At 39.1% G+C, this 20,743-nt stretch overlaps 1 protein-coding gene across 1 annotated transcript in view; it reads left to right on the top strand.

Annotated features, from left to right (window-relative positions):
* The first annotated feature begins 401 nt into the window (after positions 1–401).
* SYT10 (synaptotagmin 10) overlaps positions 402–20,743 on the top strand; it is a 51,219-nt gene continuing 30,877 nt past the window's right edge. The window contains exons 1-3 of the mRNA XM_073329970.1: positions 402–555; positions 9,413–9,770; positions 17,380–17,944. Of these exons, the coding sequence (XP_073186071.1) occupies positions 402–555; positions 9,413–9,770; positions 17,380–17,944 (1,077 nt within the window). The remainder of the gene's footprint in view (positions 556–9,412; positions 9,771–17,379; positions 17,945–20,743) is intronic.

Genomic DNA, 20,743 nt, shown 5'->3' with positions numbered 1-20,743 from the left:
CTTGCCATCCCGCCCGGCGCTGCCGCCACCTGTATCCCTCCCAGTGCAAGCGCCCGCGCTCTGCTGCCATTGGACGCCGCTGCCTACCGAAGCCTGCTAGGCACAAAAGGCGTTGCTAAGTGAATGCTTATTTTGTTTCCCTCCTTTTTTTTTCCCCTCCCCTCTTGCGCCCCCCCCCCCCTTTACTGATGAGAGCCTTGATTCACTTGCAACGTGTCAATTGCACTGGCTCTCTCGCTGCTCTTCCCTCTCCCCTTTTCTTTTTCTTTTTTTTTTTTTCCTTCCGGGGATGGTGACTTGGTAGCTGGGTGGCTTTTTAGTGACATCCAGAAAACCCTTCCCAGGCAAGCGATGGCTTAGAGAAGAAGAAGAAGAAGAAGAAGAAGAAGAAGAAGAAGAAGATGAGTTTCCACAAGGAGGATGGTGTGGGGAGCCTGTGTCACAAGGCGCTGCAGATCATCTCAGAGCTGTGCCTGGGGGGACAGGTGGAGCGGGAGAAATGTTCAGGCATCTTCTTTCCCTTGGAGACCACCAAGCAAGGTATAGGCAGCACAGGTACAGTGGACTCTCTGCAGATCCCCCCTCTCCTGCTCCTCTCTCGTCTTCTGCTGCTTCCCCCCAGCTTCTTTCCACTACCCTCTCCCCCCCCCCAGTCCCCCGTCCCCCTCACTCTGCTCCTTGCCTCTGCTTCGCTTCCTTGGTGCAAAGAGGGGGGAACACCCGTGTGGGACGGTTATCTACTAATAGCAGCGGCAGCAGGTTGTGTGGGCGTTCGGAAAGTTGAACTTTTTCTTTGCTTTGCCTATGAAGGTGGAGGGGGGCGGGCGGTGGGAGAATCCATGTTAAAATAACAATAACCAGAAGCAGTTTGTCTTCAAGTGCTCAGGACCGCACTCAGCGCAAGCACAGCAAACGCTGGTGCCCAAGAGTCTCATTTGCTCTGCACGGCGCTGATTATAAAGCAGAGCTCCGGGAAGGTTCCGACGTTGTGCGGAGGGGCTGCTGTTGTAGCGATGCTGCAGAGCGTGAGGACGAGAAGTACAAAGAAAAGGAAAATGCTGCTGGGGGGGGGGGGCGTCAGGACCTTGGATCAGGGGACAGGGAGTGGAGGAAAGAGAGAGAGAGAGAGAGAATCACCCCCAGAGTGAAAGCCCAACAGTTGGTTGGATTTGTGCAACAGGAAATATCCCGCCTTGTATCCCATCTCCTTTCCCCTCTTTCCAGTGCTAGTCTTCCCCTCCCGCGCACACACACTTGAACTTCCATTGTTAATTGTTTCGTGCTTTATCTGCAAGGAAATTTTCCTTTCTTAAGGCTGGAAAACTATTTGCTCCTGTTGCACCGATAGGAAGGGGGAAGAGGCTGCTGGTTTAGTGTTATAAACAATGGTGTATGTTCCGGGGGAAGGAAGTGTTAGTCTACATGTATGATTTACCCCACGTCTCCCCTTCTCTGTTCTTCCCAGTGGCCCTTATTTTTCCTTGCGATATTTCGAGCACAGGTTTTCAGTCGGGCAGCCACTAAGCCAACAGGTTGTATGAATTGGAAGCGCTTCAAATGAAGGCTTGCTCTACATAACATTGCTCAAGATTTAGAGGGAGTGGAGGGAAGGAAATGGACAGGAACCCTATTCACAGAGCCGAGACACGGTGTTTAGATGTTTTTTAATGTGAAAACCCGATTTTTGTTGTTGAAGTTTTAACTATGAAAAAAGGTATATTGTGTTATAGTTATGGGAGAAAAATATCCTGGGGGACCCCAAACCAATCCATCAATATACCTTTGTGTGCACTTTCGGCTGTTTCTGGATGACCAGCTGTTGCAGCGATCGCTTACTGATGATAAAGCCATAAAGCCTGGCAACACCAAGTTTTATGAATGAAAGGAACAGTTATTTTAATAAAATAGTCCCATAGGATGAGCCCTCGTTTACGGGTGAAGTTGTTGTTAAGGGTGTGTATTTTACATTGCCTAGGTTTCATGGGAATGTACAAATGGAAACCTGTAGATTCAGTGAAGTGCTTTGGGGTCAGATCTGTTCTAGGATCCATCAGGGAAGACTTGAAGAAAATAAGGGACTGATTTAAATCCTCAGAAGCAAGATAATCTATCAAAGGTGAAATTGTCTTGTTTTGCCTAGTTAACGGAGCTCAAGTGGTACCATATTTGGACACTTACTATTTGTACCACGGCACATCAAGGTTAGGGAATGAATTTCTGATTAATTTCTGCATTGTCCCAGGTTTCTGGCTCAGTTCAGCTCTCTCACCTTACTTTGTCATAGTTCATGATTCCGTTGCCTTTCCTATGGTAATGTTTTTAAAGGGAGCGTTTAAAAATTAAGCTCATTTTTGGTGCTTTATTCTTATGCTCTCGCAGGCGAGACCTGAACAACAGAGAAAAATAATAAACATGTAGTTTAAAAATCATTATGAAGAGCAATAGCAGTAGTATAAATGTCCCACCTGTTTGTTTTTTTTTTCTTTTAATGCCCAAAGTCTTTAGTGCATATTCAGCAGTAAGGTGGAGTTTTATAGCACTCAACAATTCCACTTCAGAACAGAGAAACTTCCCACCTAAAAAGAGAGAGGAATGAGGATCTAATTTTTTTTCCAACTCCTGTTGACAAAACCAAAACAACCATAACAACAACCACCCTTCTAGTTCTTTCTCATAGGCTACGGCACCGTGTGCCAAGTTTTATTCTAAGGTGTATTTACACACCTTGAATGCAAGGATCCATAATGAAATCTCTCTAATCAAGTTAACGCTAGCTGGCGCCTCTGGATCATTTTATGTGGTTATTTACCTGAGCCAAGAACAAAGGAAGTGATTCTACTGCTGTTGGAGTTGTGGGAAAAGTCCCAAAGTTTCCAGTGGGAACAGAATCCAGCAGGAAGTTTATCTGCATCGATGGCGGGGTGGGGAGGGGAAGCGGGGGTGGGGGGGAGAAGAGGTGTATGTATTTCAATGTGTCTGTGTGCGCGAGGAATACATACAATATAGTACACGCTATAAATGGATAGACAGATTAATAGATTGTGTATGCGAAAGTGTTGCTAGTGGATGTGATTGATTATTTTTCATTTGGTTGAACTACACAGTATTCCCAATAGCATTTTTAATTAAATATAGTATATTTTAGCATATTTGTTATAATCCATCATATGTTAATTATCTTGATCCAGATTGAATCATATCAAATGGAGATGTAGTTGGTGTTGAGCTTCAAAATCTTACAGTAGGGTTGCTTTACTTGTGGTAAAAGAGCACCTAGTGCACTGTATATTAATTTTTGAGGGTCATTATTAATTTTATTTTAACAAACATAAATGTAATATAAAGGAATAATATATGAAAGATACAAAGGTGCTCTCCAAGGTACTGATAAAGCAAATTATCCTGTTTAGACATTTAAATTCAGCACCTGTTTTCATATTAGATTGCATACCTTCATTTTTAGCATTTCTTCAAAGCCAGCAATTTTATCAGTATTTTAAATTCATAATGCTTAACCAATTTGCAGCTGTTTGCCAAAAGGCCTGGGATTTTAAATTTTGTATTCTGTGGCAATAACAATTTGTCATGAAGTAAAAATGGCTGAGGTGAGAATATAAAATTGCTTGCTCATAAGATTACTAGAAACACATCTTACATAAAAAATAATGCTAGAGAATGTATTTTCTAAATTATCAGGATATTAGATTACATGTCTTCCATTTGATGAATGCTTGATAAATTTTTAACTTCTCTTCAGCAAATACATTGTCTTGAGTATATCTACATCATTTTAATAAGCTATAGAATCTTAGGGCATCTTCACATGAATAAACATAAAGCATGTTTTAAAATAAAGGCATTCTTTTCTGTAGTATGACATTTTCTTCATTTCTCATCAATATGTAGATGTGTGTTTTAAAACTCACTAACATTTTTAAACTGTTCCTTACATTAAATGAGACCACTAATGCACTGATAAAAGACATGATCCAGCATTTCTTCTTCTTCTTCAAGCAAAACTTCCACTGAACTCACTGGGTGCTGGACCGCAAACCCCTAACTCTCAGTGGTGAACAGTTGCTCCATGAGTAGTGCTATTAAAGTCATCGGGATTACTTCTGTGAGAGGCTGTTCATTTATTGTAAGGGGTTCACAATCTGCCCATGACCACAGCAGAGTTTCATTTGAAGAAAAGCAGCGGGATCAGGCCAAAAGTTAGATAGTCATACCCAAGTTCTGCCACTTTTGTCATGTAGTACCATATTCAGAGAGTAGTACTAGTAAATAGTCCCACTAATATCAAGGGGACTACTTGCCAAATAAGGAACTACTCAACATGAATAAGGGTGGCAGAATCTAGTCCAAAATTATTAGAGTGTCATATAGGATGCTTAAGAGATCATATTAGTTGGCTCATATTAGTAAAATCATATCAATGAACCACCACAAATATGGAATAGTAGGCACTCTACTCCAAAGAGACATGAATGAAAAAGTGATTTCCTCCTCCTCCACATTTTTTCATCTCTCCATTGAAGAATGGGAAGCTTTTTCTGTAGCCATGTATACTTCTACTTGAGCATCAGTGTTCATTAAGATTACTATCAATTGTACTATAACGTAATTTGTGTTTGAAAGTAACCATGTCTCTACAGACAGAATAGTTATATTCCTTAGCAGTGCAAGACGTCATTGGGTGATACAGGACATTGCTTGCATAATCTGAGCTTTTGCCTTTCTTTTAATATAGTGAATGCCTTTTATGAATGATCATACAAACGAAAACCTGTATTAAATGTCCATATTATGTATGCTATCATACTTGAAAGTCGATGGTCAGTGTTGGTCTTTCTTCAATTATTGCATTTGACCATGCAATTTAATTGAGATAATCTTTTCTCTCACAGCTAGAACGTGAATGTGAATTTCAATTAATGACTGATTTTTGAAGGAGCATTTGCATTTATTTGCAAACACTTCTTCCTCTTCAAACCATTGCTGTCAGATGATGCTCATCAACTGAATTTACACTCAGATTAAATTAAAAACAATCCCACTAATTAAACCCTGTTAGCAAACATAATTTAATATTTACTGACACCAGAAAAGTAATGCAAACACACATTTGTTGTTAAAATATTAACAATGTTAACATATTTAAATATCTAAACACTTGAATACAGAACATTTAAATAGCAGTATGTACATCCGTGGACATGAGAATTATGTGCTGAAAGATTGAGCCCAGGGACCCTCCACCCTCGTAGGGTCCCAGGGTTTGGGCTCCAGCCCAAGCCTGAACATCTACACAGCAATTTTTTTGCCCCAAAGCCCGAGCCCCACGAACCTGAATCAGCTGACACAGGCCAGCCATGGGTTTTTTTTTTTATCCCTGTGTAGACATACCCTAGAGGACTCTCAAACTATTTAATAGGACATTACCCACTTCCTATAGACTACATAGATAACGACACACTGTTAAGTAGAATCTGAAATAGTGAAAAAGGAAAGTCTTGTGGATGCTTGGGTTAAAAGGCAATCTGAAAGTACCAATGATCAAATGGATATGTAACTTGTCTGCTGCTCAGGATGAAAAATATATTTGATGACTGGATTGTTATTCTCTCAAGAGATAATGAATCACACATTCATATATATCCCAGTGTGCCACCAAAAATATGTGCAACCATCAGGTCCATTAGCAGTGAGCAATAACCTAAAAGTACTTATTGAGCAAATTCAGATGCCAACAGAGTGGGTTAACAGTGAGATATGTTTCCAAAGCACTGAAATATAACGAAACTACATTCAGATTGAAAAGGAAATGCAGGCAGTGTGTTTGGTAGTGGATGATTTTATGAGCTGAAATCAACTGAAGTCGATATGGACCATAAATTGTTGGATGCTCTATTACAGAAATTATTGTGCAAAGCACTGTCTAGAATCCAGAAAATGATCATGAAATTTCATGGAGTACTTGTTTAATGTGAAATACTGGCTGACAATAAGCTTTTTGTAGTGGATGTATTTTCAAGGGTGCCTATAAACAGTGAAAGCCAGGAGCTACAGGAAGAAGAATTTGAAGTAAATACTACTCAGTCACTTTGCATTTCCAAAAATAAATGTGACAAACTCAAATGAGAAATACAAAATGGCCCAAAGATACAACAGCTTGAAGGAGTCATTTTAATTGGAAAACCAACAGAAAAATGACAGGTAATTGCAATCATAAACTCTTATTAGCTTGTGGAGATGAAATCATGGCAAATGATTGGATGCTGTACAAAAAATACCCGAGGTGAAATCCTGGCCCTATTGAAGTCAATGGGAGATCTGTGATTGACTTCAATCTGCACATGCTTTCACCCATAGCACAACATGAGGACAGGAATGCTAAATGCAATCCACAGCTCTTATAAGATATTGTGAAGCATAAGAACAAAACTTGAGATGCCCTATTCTAGACACCATCAAAGGTAAATGGCTGAATGCAGCTGCGGGGATGAGACTGTCAGGGAGCTGATTACAGGTCCCCAATTTCCTGACCCATCTTTGAACCCAGAGCAGGTTAGAACAGCCATTTCAGAATACAGACACCCATGACTTTTGCCATAACAGAATTAATGTACATCCATCTGCATCCAAAAATTAAATTAGGCTCTTAATTTTGTCTCTATCTTTAAGTCTTAGTTAGGGACAAATAGCACACTATTGACATATAGGGAATACAATCCATTCCTGTTGACAGATTCAGCCTTAAGTACTAAACTTCCTTGATGGGCATACGAAGAGACTCCTGTCTGAAGAAATGTCTCTTGATATTTTCTCTTATCAAATCAAACTTTCTGTGAAAAAGACATTATAGGCGACATTTCCTGTTTGATACATAGGATTTGGAAAGCTCAAAAAGTTTGAGAAACAACTTGATTACAGTGTATAATTACTTTCATGGATAGAAAATGATGGGTACTAAAGGGCTCTTTACTCTAGTGGAGAAAGGCATAATGAACCTATGGCTGGAAGCTGAAGTCAGACAAATTCAAATTAGTTACTGAAACTGAATGGCCTGTGAAATACAGATCAGACTAGACAGAAGATCTAATGGTCCCTTCTGTCCTTAGAATGAATGATTCTCATTGAAACTTGTTTGTTTTTCACAATTGTTATGATTAGCTGTAGTAATGTGTTAATTTGTTGTGTGGTAGAAATTAGCAATATGCATTTTTTTAATCTTAAAATTGATCTGAAAGGGATTTTTAAGGGCTAAATGTTGGCATTTAGTCTCAGCTCTGAGGTTAGAACCTAGCAAAGCAACACCCACCCAGAGTAGCCCTGGCAAACACTCTGCCTCTGTGAGGCACAATGCCCTCTGCAGCTCTTCAGTTGCATAGGAGGGAGTAATTTGCCTATACCCATTTAAAGCATGCAGTATGCGCCCTCAAATCTCCTGCTGTGTGATTGGCCACTAGATGAGTGAGGTTAGGAAAGGTGGAACTGTGATTCTGCCTGCTCCTTCACCCCTTTTCCAGTGAGTTCACTGGGAGCAACTCAGAAGTGAACCTAGCCTGTTCTTCCCAGAGCACAGGTTTCAATTTCAGTTTTTCAAGCCAAACAAGGGGAGTGAACAATTCCTTACTCCCTTCTTACTCCATCATGGCTATGTAAGGGCAAGCCACAATTTAGTTCTAAAGGGTTACTTAATATATGAAGAGATAAATCTCTATATACAGGAGAAATAGAACAATTCCAGAATTTTAGACAACTAGCCAAAATATATATGTCTAAAATTCTGTAATTGTTTCATTTCTCTAGTATAAAATGTTCTGTGTTTTGATTTTTAAGTACCCTTTTTATTTTGATTTGGCTTAGTTTAAACCCCAGGGTTTTTCTGGTCCTTCCAAATTTTCTCAAGGCTCTAAACCTTTCTTTTTTTTCTTTTTGTACAGTTATCACTTATCATGGTATATGGACCTTGAGCTCAATATTTATTATTGAAAGATATGTATCTGGAAATCATAACTATAATGTTTAAAAAAACAAACTTCTTTAATTTCAGTTGTACTTCTAATCCCCCTAAGAGAAGAGTGAGTTACATACCATTTCATAGAACCACTGTGTAGTTCAAGGATTTTTTCTTTCTGTGATTTTTTTAGCAAACTTGTATTTAAGGTGCTCAATGTGCTTCTCAGCTGGTTCATTTTAGCTGCATGGAGCCTGAAGCGTTGGATGCAGAGTATTAGCTGTAGATCTGTCAACCCTTGTTGGAGCAAGCAGTAGCAGCAATGGCTTAAGGGACAAGAATTCTCCACAAGATTTAATTGGGGCCGATTGAATAATTTTAAAACATGTGAAAGGCCCTTTTCAAAAGACAAGGGGTTTGAGAATTTTTAAGTCTATATTTTAAAATATAACATGGTACTGAAAAAAATCAAACTGAAGTGTGTCTCATATAATAACTCTCCTAATGAGGACTCCTACTGGCACTACCAAACATCAACCTTCCCTTGAAATTTGAATCTGTTCACAAAGCTGAGATGAAATCTGTTTTTTTTACTTTGGTAATGTTATTAGACATGTTCACCATGGTGGCAGGCCAAATCAAATGCTGGATAGCAGGGGTAGCTAAAGTGCAGCATATGGTCTACAAGGTGCTCTGTGGTGAGCCTCATTTTCAGTACAGAGGGATAGCCCATGGAGACTCCAGGTACCAGCACGCTAAATGCCATCTTGATCTGAGCAGCTTTCAGATGTTAGCCTGTGCTGGTCATACCTCCATACTTGTTAAAAAAGAGAGCAGCTGTATTCTGTTCTATTTCATGCAAATTATGCATTGCCTTTGGGCTTCTGACATGTTTCCAATGCATCCAATGCACATTTCTTAATGTGACTAAAGTTTGGAAGATGCTGAACAACTATATATCTGCCAGGGTGCACATGATGATCTATTAATGTGTACTCAAAGAAGATAGGTTCTGTGATTTAATTTTTTGAGTCAGATACATTCTTGGTTTTACTCCATGAAAGTTCTTGCCAGGGCCTAACCCAAGGGCCTAACACAAAGTCCACCAAAGGCCTAAACCAAAGCCCACTAAAATCAATGGAAAGACAGGCTACGCTTCCTCTCAATGATTAGCACCCATTCATTTTAGTGTGAGTAAGACTGGCAGAAACTGGCCATTTGCTGGTAAACAAAGCAATAATTAATAGAATTTTAGTTAAATTGTTATCAGTGGGCAAAACTTTTAAAATGTATATTGTTTAGATATCTGCAAGAGTGAAAATGTTAATCTGTCATATCCTGAAAGCTCTATACAAGAGAAATATCTAAAATCTTCTGCTTCCTTACTTGTGTCATGTTTCTTTTTCTCTGTGCTTGACTGTCTTGACAATCTTTGTTTTTGATTATTTGCAGACATCTCAGTCAGTCTGCTAGCAGTAGTCGTCAGCTTCTGTGGGCTTGCCTTGCTGGTAGTCTCGCTATTTGTCTTTTGGAAGTTGTGTTGGCCATGCTGGAGAAGCAAACCTCTTATTTCTAATACCAGTAATATCCCTCAAAGCACCTGTAGTGCTCCTACTGAGGTTTTCGAAACCAACGAGAAAAAGGAAATTAAAGAAAATGGGAAACCTTCAGTGAAGGTACTTGAGGCTGCAATGAAAATTAGCCACACTTCACCTGATATTCCAGCAGAAGTCCAGAATGCATTGAAAGAACATCTAATTAAACATGCCCGCATGCAGAGACAGATCACTGAGCCTACATCCTCATCCAGGTAAGGAAAACTCAGTTTTATAGTAATTTATGGAGTATAGATAAGAGCCAGAGCATTTTGTTGTGAATTAAGGCCTCAAAATTGGAGTGTTCTCAGTCCAGTGCTTACACGTTTTCGGGAAAACAGTCATATTAAGCCAAAGCATCAACATTTCTGCAAATTTTTCAGTAAACAGCCATAAAGAACACTCTCTCAAAAATTTAAATTGAAATATTTCATTGTTTATAAATGCAAAGATCAAGTCTATGTCTGTCACTATTGTACTTAAAAATGTATTTGTACTTGTGACACATTTCCATACAAACTTTTATTAAGGAAGGATCTTTTAGGGCAATTTACCAGAGCCAGGCAAGTTTATAGAACATCTCCTGCTTTCAGGTACAATTGGTATGCATATTTTTACAGCTCCATCAACTGAAAATTTGACTCATAAAATAAATTACAAACGTGGTTGATGCACATTTCTTTAAGATGTGGATTGACATTTTAAAAGGATTAAAATTTCCACACTCAACAAAATATACCTCTTTGTGGAATATTCCTAATACATTACACCTATAATACAGAGGGTTTTTTAATAAACCTGAAGCAGCTCTGAAAGCCCTGGTACAATTTAGAGAATACCAACTGTTTGTCCATCTCAGGTACTGGATTATGTCAATATATGGTGAACTAAAGATATATTGTGACGTAGTAGTGCCTGTAATATCATAGAATTTTTTGTGACTTACGTATTTAATGTACATGAGACATTTAAACAGTGAAATGCAACATCAATCACTACATCTGAAATAATTTAGTAATGTGTTTTAGACACAGGGAAAATGAAAGCGGGGAAGAGGTGTGCTGTGAATCATGACATAAATGAAAACAATAAATGCTAAATATAAAGTATTGCATTTTTACTCAATAAATGATTTGTACAATGTACACTTGAAACTGAAGCAAAAATACATGAACAGTTCAGGCAAATGTTGAAGATGACATCTTGAGACAGATTCTGTCCCACACAGTGGCCCCTTTATGCCCAGTATATATGTACGTAGAGAACCTTATATTGACCTCTTGAGCATAGGGATTTGCTGGGGGAGTATTCTGAATGGGATGGTGAGTGGCTGGAGTGCTTTGTTCTGCTACTGTTCCAGGCTGTGAAGTAGCCATGTGAGGCAGTCATAAATCAAAACATTCCTTAGGGAAGGTCTCACTCACACCAGGAACTGCACAATCCTCTTAAACATCCTTGAATTAGGAGGATGCACAGATGACTTAAAGCAATCTTTTTCTCCCACTTTGTCTGGGCTCCAAGTCCAGTGCTCCACTTCCTAAAAGGCAGAGCACAGAATCTGACTTGTTACATGGAACTTTTTTAAAATGCTGGAGAGATATCCATGAAATCATAACTGTCATTCTGGCCAGAGAAAGACCAAAGTTGGTACCATTTAACATGACGAGAATATTACATAGAATAATTTGATATTAAGTGGAAGGTTCTTGCCCATACCATCACTTCTCACACTCCAAAATCTCCATCAGGGAGTGTAAACCTCCAATGAATAGATAGAAGAAATATCTAGCTGCAGAACAAACCCAAGTACTACGTGTGGTATCATATAGGAAAGGAAACAACTCCTAGGATCCTGATCCAAAGCCCATTCAAGTCCATGGAAGTATTCCTGTAGATTTCTAATGGGCGTTGGATCAGACCCTAAAACCATAAAAAGTCTTGGAGCCGAGGACAATCTTAAGGAATATAAGCAGTTATTTCTCCTCTTCTCACTTGTATCAGCTGGTAGTGTTTCCAGGGGGTCTTTCTCTCTTGCTCATTCCAGATTATGAAGGGGAAAACTTCACTCAGATCGGCCTTTCATCTCTCCTGGCTTTGGAGCTGCCATTTGACAGCAGGATCTTTGGAGACATAGCCCTTTTAGGGTTCCCCTCAAAGCTGAGTGTCTATCATACAAAATACTTTCTTGTGTATTTTTAGAATCAGATCCCCCATAAAAGCTTCACAGTAGCCTTCCACATGGTCCTTTCTGAATTTACAAATACCTTTTCCCCATACCTACACTTGTTTCATATAGCTGTCTGCCTACTGCTCCTTGAACCTCTCACATTCAGTAGTGTAATTATCATGACCCAAAACTTTATATATCAGGTGAGCAGACACAAAGGTCAATTCTCTGGATTGCTCAGTCCCTTTTGTGTCACTCTGAGAATCTTGCTACAGCTTCCTTACTGGGATACCTGTAGCAGTAGGAGAGTCCCTAGCAAGCATAGAAGTGGTGTAGCTGGCTTCTATACCACTCTCAGCAGAAGACTATTCAGAAAGGGCATGTCACAACAGAAAATGACCAGAACGCATTGCCCTCAGACCATCTGCCAGCTGAGCATAGCTGATCAATAAAGTTTGCCAGGTGGCTAAAGTTAGAGTAGCTCCTAGGCTTCTCTAACCTGTACTGGAGCAGAGAATTCGGGAGTGTAACCAACCCTTAATAGCCCCCATTACCTATGCTGAACTTATATTTAGAGCAGACGATCTGGACAGGAGTCTGTCATGCAAATGAGATACATTGTTGGTCTTCTTGCATTAGTTAATTATTAATCAAACAAACTGCATGATATTAACTGATTATAACTATAATCATATAATACATTATTCAAAACATAATAATGTGTCTGATCACAATTTCTGGATAGTATTTTTAACACAGAGACATGTTCAGAAAAATGAGGTTTCTCAGCTTAACTGGAACATTTTGTATCGTTATCATAGCTTGTAATAATATGAAGAAGGCTGACTTATTAAAAAAGTCACTCTTCAGTGTCTGGATCCCAACTAAGCAGTAAACTATAACGGGACGAACATTTCTGCAGCATTGTTGCACCTCTTGGGTACATTTTGGGTTTGTACCTTTATCCACTTGAGAACTACACTCACTAGAGGCCCAGGAACACACTCCCTAGCGTATGTTCTTACTTTTATGATATGTAAATGATTACTGATCATTTACATTTTCAGAAAGGAAAAAACTTTTTAAAAATCATTTTGAGCTATTTATTGTAACATAGCCATCCATTCTGGAGTTCTTAGTGGGGGCGTAAGTTACAAATACTCTTACCTACATTTGTTTTCTAACAAATTTCATCTAACTTCATTTTTTAAAAAAGATCTTGAATTGTTTGGTCTCTTTCTTCCCCAGGATACCAGAAGTCCTTTCAGAAGCAGTTTGTGGCCCTCTGGCCATTTGCAACTTTAGTTTAACTACTGAAAAATCTAAACTGGGCTTATTAAACAGCTCTTGATTTAATTCACTATAACAGAAAGTGAGACTTGAAACTATCCAGAGGAACAATCCATAGCATCTCTAAAAGAGAAGTTGGTCTCATGGTGGAAATTATTAAATTCCTCTTTCCTACTTCATGACACTCCCAAATCAATCCCACTTCAGCCCAGCTTCTTTCTTTCCTCTTCTTTCCTTCCTCCAGCTCATCCGCTGAAATTAACTAAGTAGGAATAAAATTTAAAGTAGCTTTTGCAGGAGAGATTATTTGCTTTTTAAGAAATTAATCAAAATAGAGAAAGGAAGGGGGCAGCTGAAATCTGCAGGAGGCAGCTACTGCATAGTAGGGTGAATGCAAGACTATGAGGAGACTCAGATTCCATTTTTAACTCTGCCACTAACTCACTGTGTGATCTTGAGAAAGTCACTAAGGCCAAATCTGCAAAGGTGGCTTTCTAACTTTGGATACCTTCATTTTTGGGTGCCCAGGTTGACATGCGTACAAACAGATTTTCAGAGGTGTTGAGCTAAGAACTCCCACTATAGTCAACACAGATATAGCAAAAATAGAAGAGTTCCAGAGGAAGAAATGAAAATCATTAGTAGCATGGAGAGACTTTGCTATGAGGAGATATTGAAAAGACTGGGACAGTTCAGTTTAGAGAGGAGAGGAATAAGAGGGGAGATGATAGAAGTACACAAAATAATTTATGGTAAATTGAGGGCATCTATTTACCCTTGCTTATAATACGAGACCAAGGGAATTTTCAACAAAAGTGAAAGGCAACAAATTTAAAGCTGATCAAATGGGGAAAAAATGCAGGGCAAAATTGACCTATGGAACTAATTACCACAGTAGGATTCAGACTAGGAGTCTAGGATTGAAAAAAATAATTAGACATTTATTTAGATAATTAGAACATAATAGTTACATTAGATATGATTAAAAATAAGAGAGAGAAACCTTTATGCTTAATGGCTGGAGCAACCATTAACAGACGAACTTACCGCCTTACAATTTCATTGTAAGTCCCCATATCCTTGTACCATATAAAAGGAGAAATAAGTGTGTCCAAACTGTCTGCTCTATACTATTCATTATTTTATAATTAGTTTATAACTTGAATGTGCTTTCTCTGTGCAAGTTAATAATCCTATATTGGGTTAAGTAAACGCTAAAGCCAAAGGCCAAATTATTACTCTTTATTATTTGTACTATAGTAATGCCTAGAGGCCCCAACTAAAAATGCAGCCCCATTATACAAAGAGGCCCTGAATACCTTACAATCTAACTGGACAAGATAGCTTAAGTTTGAGAGAAAAGGAGTATTATCAAAACCCACCCCCACCCCCATTTTACAGATGAGGAACTGAGTCACCATGATCCGAAAGCAAAGTACTTAAGCACATCCTTAGGTCTATCCATACTCAGCAAAGTACTTAAGCATGTGATTATGTTCCATTCTAGGGATTAACTTAAGCACATGTTTAAAGTTAAGCATGTACTTATATGTTTGGCTAAACTACGGACTAAGTGATTTGCCCAAGGTCACACAGGAAGTCTGTAAAAGAGCTAATAATTGAACTCATATATCCTGACTTCCAGTCCGGTGCCTTAATCATAGTCTCATCTGTCTGCTCTTATTTCTTTGGGTGTGAGTCTGACTGAGTTAACAGAAAGCACTGTCATGTTACTAATTGTTATATAATTACTAATATTCTTACTGGAAAATATCTAGGGAGTAAACATTTATGACACAAAGTTTTTTTCATATGATTTGAGGAAATCGTTCTTGTTTGGGGGATGTGGATGCCAGTTTTAAGCACTTTCAAATCTACGAATGAAAAATGCTATATAAGAGCTAAGTATCATTATTTATGATGACGATTTTAGGGGCAGTAGTGAATCAGAGTGCATGGGCCTGCACTCTCTTGTCACTGAAAGCCCTGGTAGAGGTATGAGTCTGTAACTGTGCAGCATCTCCACAATGCGATTGGCTGAGATCCTTGCACTTCAGTATAACAGTCATTAATCCCTTTGTTATTGCAGAAGAAAGGAACGTAACTATGTTGCCATGACAACAGTGAAGCACCTTAATAATTAAAAGAGTAATTATCTGTCTTGTTGAAAAGTTGTGACTCAGAACATTCACTAAGTACTGTGTAATTAGGGCATTGGCTTAGTAGAGTAAGAGTGCTACTGAGCCTTGGTTCCCACAGAGAGCAATCCTACAGCTGCACTGTTTTATCAAGTGACACTTAAAACTAGTGACTAGTTTCATTGGAGGATATTACAGGGTGTGTGTGTGTGTGTGTGTGAATATTTTTAATTTTGAAAGGACTCTTGCAACTTAGAAATTAGATTTGTTCAAAAAATGTTACCTACTATTTTTACAAATGCTACCGCAGATTATTATAAATGCAAGAGATCAAAGAACATTTTTTGTATGTTTCTAGTTTGCTTACTTTGTTCCTCTGACAGCAGTTTATTTCACAGTTTCCACTGCATAGTCAGAGTCTTCTGTTGTTTGTGTAGACTTTTTCATACAGCATGGAGGAGAAAAACATTTTTGAAAAATGTGTGATTATAAATCCCTCCAAATTTGCAGGCGGACTCGAGGACATTTGTGGCACCTGAGCCTATATTTAACCTATTTTTTTAAAATTTGGTTAGGGTTCAGCTTGAGAGTTTCTCTCTGACACAGAAATGTGTGCGATCAGAAGTGTGTTTTAGTCATCTAACTTTCAGGTTTAAAATACTGAGATTTCCTGTAACCAGTTCAAATCCAAATTATGGCTGTGTTGAGACCATTCCCTGCAGTCAACACCCCTAAGGCATCCAGAATGGAAAATGTTCTTGTTCATTATTTAATGGCTGCAGATTGCCCCCTTGGTGCAGCACTCAGAGGATCCACAGCAGTTTTGTTCATTGTGCAGCCTCTCCCATACAGCATAAATAAGAATATTTTCCATGAAATTACTCATAATCATTTTCAAATGGAGAATTTGTTTTCCTGGTTTAAAGAAATAAACATACAGCTGTGACTCCTCTTGGTTTCAGCATGCTGAACAGTGGGGAGAACTGAGCAATAATGCACATTTACATCTGGCATTAATAAGTAATAGATTGTTCAAAAGTGAGGAAATTCTGACAATTAAATTGGTTTTTAATGGCAACTAAGTATAAGTGTAGTCATAGGAGTAATCTGTGACTTTGTTACAGCACAGCTTACTAGGGAAATTTTATAATGGCAGAAAAATCAAATGGACATTTAGGTTACACAAAGTCTTCACCAGATTAAATATAGTAAGTATATTATCCTACAGTTTATACTACTGTAAAACACATAATAGGCCAGATCCTACTCTTTTTGAAGGCAATGGCAAAATTCCCACTGTTATTGTAGACAGCATAAGGCCTTAAGTATCATGAATGTACTATACTGCAATCCAAATTAGGAGGGTTTAAAAATAATTTCTTTTGGTATCATTAAGTGAATTCATCTTCTGACACACTGTAGGATGAATAGGAAAGCAGGAAAAAATGGAAGAAACAAATGTCTAATAAAGCTTTAAATGGTAGAACGACTAGAATAAAATGTTAAATCACCAGTCGAGAATCCAACTATAATCTTAATCCTGAAAAGATTTAAGCACGTGTATATATCTTTACAGGATCAGGGCCTCTACTGTTTAAATGCTGTACTTTTACCTGCAGGCCTAGTACCTTATGATCTTTACAGATCTCGCAAGTTGAGAAGTGTTGAACCTCTTAAATACTTAGATGGAAAACCTCCAAGGGAATGCCCAAGAGGTACAGGAAGTGTTGATGATGAGTGGTAGGCCGTACTTTTTCCTGTGTAACAACACTGTACTAATACCCCAGCATGGTGCTAGGGATCAGGGTTAGAGTTCCGATTTTATGAGATATAAAACTGAAGTCCTGGCCAATTCTGATTATTAAAAAAAATCATATGGCACTTACCATAAAAATGAAGTTATTAATTTACAGTGATGTTTTAGTCTTACTGAAGTTTGGGGAGTCATATAATTTCTACTGCAGTTTCAGGTACACATTTTTCAAAACAAGGTATGTGTTGTATTGCTAGGAAATTGGGTGTCCTTTGGGATAAGAAGTTCCATTTTCATGTAAAATTATGTTGTATGGTGTTAATGGTAATTCTTAGTTCAAGGCTGGATTTCCACAACAATTTCTTTGTTTTTAAACCTAAGCTTTGATTTGTTTAGAATTTTTGTTCTTATTTTTATTTGGGGAAAACCCATACATTTTCATGGAGATAATCCAAGCTAATTTTTTGTGTGTGCAGGCATAATTCTTTCAGGAGGCACTTGCCAAGGCAGATGCAAGTGTCCAGTGTTGATTTTAACATGGGGACAGATCCGATTTTACAACGGGGTGAGACAACAACCAGCATTGGGCGAATAAAACCAGAACTCTATAAACAGAAGTCTGTTGATGCGGAAGACAAGCAAGAAGATGTGAAAATCTGTGGGAAACTTAACTTTACTCTCCAGTATGATTATGAAAATGAACTCCTTGTTGTTACCATTGTCAAAGCCTTAGAGCTACCTGCTAAAGACTTCACAGGAACCTCAGACCCGTATGTTAAGATTTACCTTCTCCCAGACAGGAAAAAGAAGTTTCAGACACGGGTTCACAGAAAGACTTTAAATCCTGTCTTTGATGAAACCTTTCAGTTTCCTGTAGCCTATGATCAGCTCAGCAACAGGAAATTGCATTTCAGTGTATATGATTTTGACAGATTTTCTAGACATGACATGATTGGGGAAGTTATTCTTGATAACTTTTTTGAAGTCTCTGATCTCTCCAGGGAAGCCACTGTGTGGAAAGACATCCACTGTGCCACCACAGTAAGTAATGTGTCCCAAAAGTGTTCAAATTGATGATATTTTAATTTCTCCTTTGTACTTTATGGAAAGCATATACTGTCTATCAGCACAGATTGAAAGAAAGAGTTGCCAGTGTTTTCCTTTGAGCATGGAAAATAAGATGATTGGGAAGCCGTGAAATGTAATTTAAAAAAAACTCTTCTGGGAACATAGTTACTCTCATGACACACTACACAAATGGAAATTAGATTTATTAATTAAATAAAACACCCCTAAGTGTCACTGTTTAACAGGAACAGTTAATATTTTCCTGTTAGCAAAACATATGTACATTTCCACATTGTCCTTCAAAATGTTCATGTACTAATATGCCATGAAACCACCTTGGTATTATTAACCGCCTTTCACATATTGGAATCTAAATGAAAAAAGAGATGGAGGTTAAGATGATCCAGTGTCTAAAATGATTTCTAACAGCTGTCCCATGCACAGGGTATCCTATATGAAATATCTATGTATTCTTTGTTGCTAATGTCTACTGTAGACACTCAATGTTGATAGAGAGCAGAAGGACGTATGGGGGAGCATTTCGAAACAGAGAGAATTGGTTTACTGTTTCAAGTGAGAACTGTAGCCTATAAAATTCACCTGTGAACAGAAGCAAATAGGTGACATGCTGCAACTACTAACAAATGCTACCTCCCAACCTTATCTTTACTGGTCAAAAGGCCAAACTCATCTTTTCCACTCGGAATCAGATAGATGGTTTCAGAAAACAAATCAGTTTTCTCTAAAATACTACACTGTTCATAAGGAAACTTCCTGTTATGTTGTTGTACTGAGGGGATCTACGTCACTCTGAGCCATATGCCTTCCTTATCCATGCGTTTTCGGTAGGAGGTGGGCTGCTGCCAGCGCTGCCCCTAAGATTTAGTGGGTCTAAGAGATAAAACACAAGCAGGGCTGCTCCCTCAAGGTGGGAGCTCTACACCATCCTTTCTGTTTTCCCCTTTTCTCCCAGAGGACTCACTCTCTTACCTTGTCTCTGTCCCGCATTTGTTGTTTTCCTCCTTCCCCCTTCACATTGATGGCCTTGGCTCCCTTCTTCCATTTGCTGTTCCCCCCTTTTCTCTGCCCTCTATTTGTGCCCTTTTCTCTCTCTCTCTCTCTCTCTCTCTCTCTCTCTCTCTCTCACATACACACACACCCTCGTCTCTCTGCCCTGTTTTTTTTCACCCTCCTTCATCTTTTCACGTCTCCCTTCATTTGTGTCCCCTGTGCCCCTGTTTTTCTCCATTCCCAGTCTGCCTTCCATTTTGCGCCTTTTCCAGGATCTTGGAATAGCCAGGGTCTGTTCAGGGCTTCATTTCAGGCTCTCTTCATGCTGCCTGGCACCTCCTCAGCAGTCACCTGCTGCTGCCTCTCTTCTACAGCTGCAGCTGCTAATGGCATCGCCACCTTAGCCTCCTGTTGCTGTTGCACTTAGTGAGACCCTGTGCTGCTCTAGAGAGCAGTGCATTAGCACTGACCCACCACTAGAGGTACCAGTGAGCACCAACATCTCATGCACAGGACTGGAACAACTGTCTCAGCTAGCTCCACTGCCCTTTCTGGCGTCAGCCCTGGTTGCTACATTGTGCAGACTTTAAAGGTTCATAGGTAACATTAAAATATTTCTTGGCTGAATATGAAATTGTTTTTTTCATCATTTTCTTAGTCCTCTTGAGCATATTATTTTGTTTTTAGAAGTCTATTCTTGAAGGCCAGTCTGTTTCATGATGATGATAATGCTTTGCACTTATATAGCACCTTTCCTCCAAGGATCTTGAAGGGTTTTCCAAACATTCACTAGTTAATTCTACAAGTTTAGGATGGTTTGTTCTCTTCTGTACAATACCAGTGGAGTTAAAAATTAAATAAAATAAAAAATCATTCATATGCATTTTAATTTATTTCCTCCTGAACAAAGTGATCAGCTTGACTGAAAGTCTAAGCAAGAGCTGGGATATAGTGGTGAACTCATGCAATTTTTTAGAGGGGTGGATTGGCCAAATTACAAACCACAGGCTACCGCAGGCATTCCTCCTCTTTAATGTGGGAAGACAACTCCTCTTTTCTTTTACCCCTACAAACCTCAGGGAGGAAGGAATCACCCTCCCCTTTGTTCTCTCCACCCTCAGGACAGGCATATCAGAAGTGGTGGCACTGGGTACTGCTAGATTCAAGTGGATGGTAGTGCTTTGGAGGTTCTAGCTTCTGGGTGCAGCTCAGTGGTGCAGATATGGGTAGGATACAGGGACCTACTTTCTTTCTGATCATAGGTCCAGTACCAATACCTCTGAAGAGTTAACAGACTGCCAAAATATTTCTTTGGCCTGGCAAGTACATGAAACAGTGGATCTTAAACATGGAAAGGATGATTCAGAATGCTAGCCTTGGTCCTGGGTTCAATTCCCTGCTCTTCTGTAAGCTTCTTGGATGATGTTGCACTTAGGCCTGGTCTACACTAGTGGGGCATCGATCTAAGTTACGCAACTTCAGCTACATGAATAACAGAGCTGAAGTCAACGTACTTAGATCTACTTACCACGGTGTCTTCACTGCGGTAGGTCGACTGCTGACACTCCCCCGTTGACTCCGCCAACGCTTCTCACTCCGGTGGCGTACCAGAGTTGATGGGAGAGCACTCGGTGGTCGATTTATCGTGTCTTCACTAGACGTGGTAAATCGACCCCCTCTGGATCGATTGCTCCAGAGGTAAGTCTAGACATGACCTTAGTCTGTCTCTGTCTCAGTTCCTCATTCTACAAAATTGAAATG

Source organism: Lepidochelys kempii, chromosome 1 (assembly GCF_965140285.1).
Source record: "Lepidochelys kempii isolate rLepKem1 chromosome 1, rLepKem1.hap1, whole genome shotgun sequence".
NCBI lineage: Eukaryota > Metazoa > Chordata > Testudines > Cheloniidae > Lepidochelys > Lepidochelys kempii.
The sequence above is the reverse complement of the archived record's forward strand: the minus strand, read 5'-3'. Positions and strand labels throughout refer to the sequence as shown.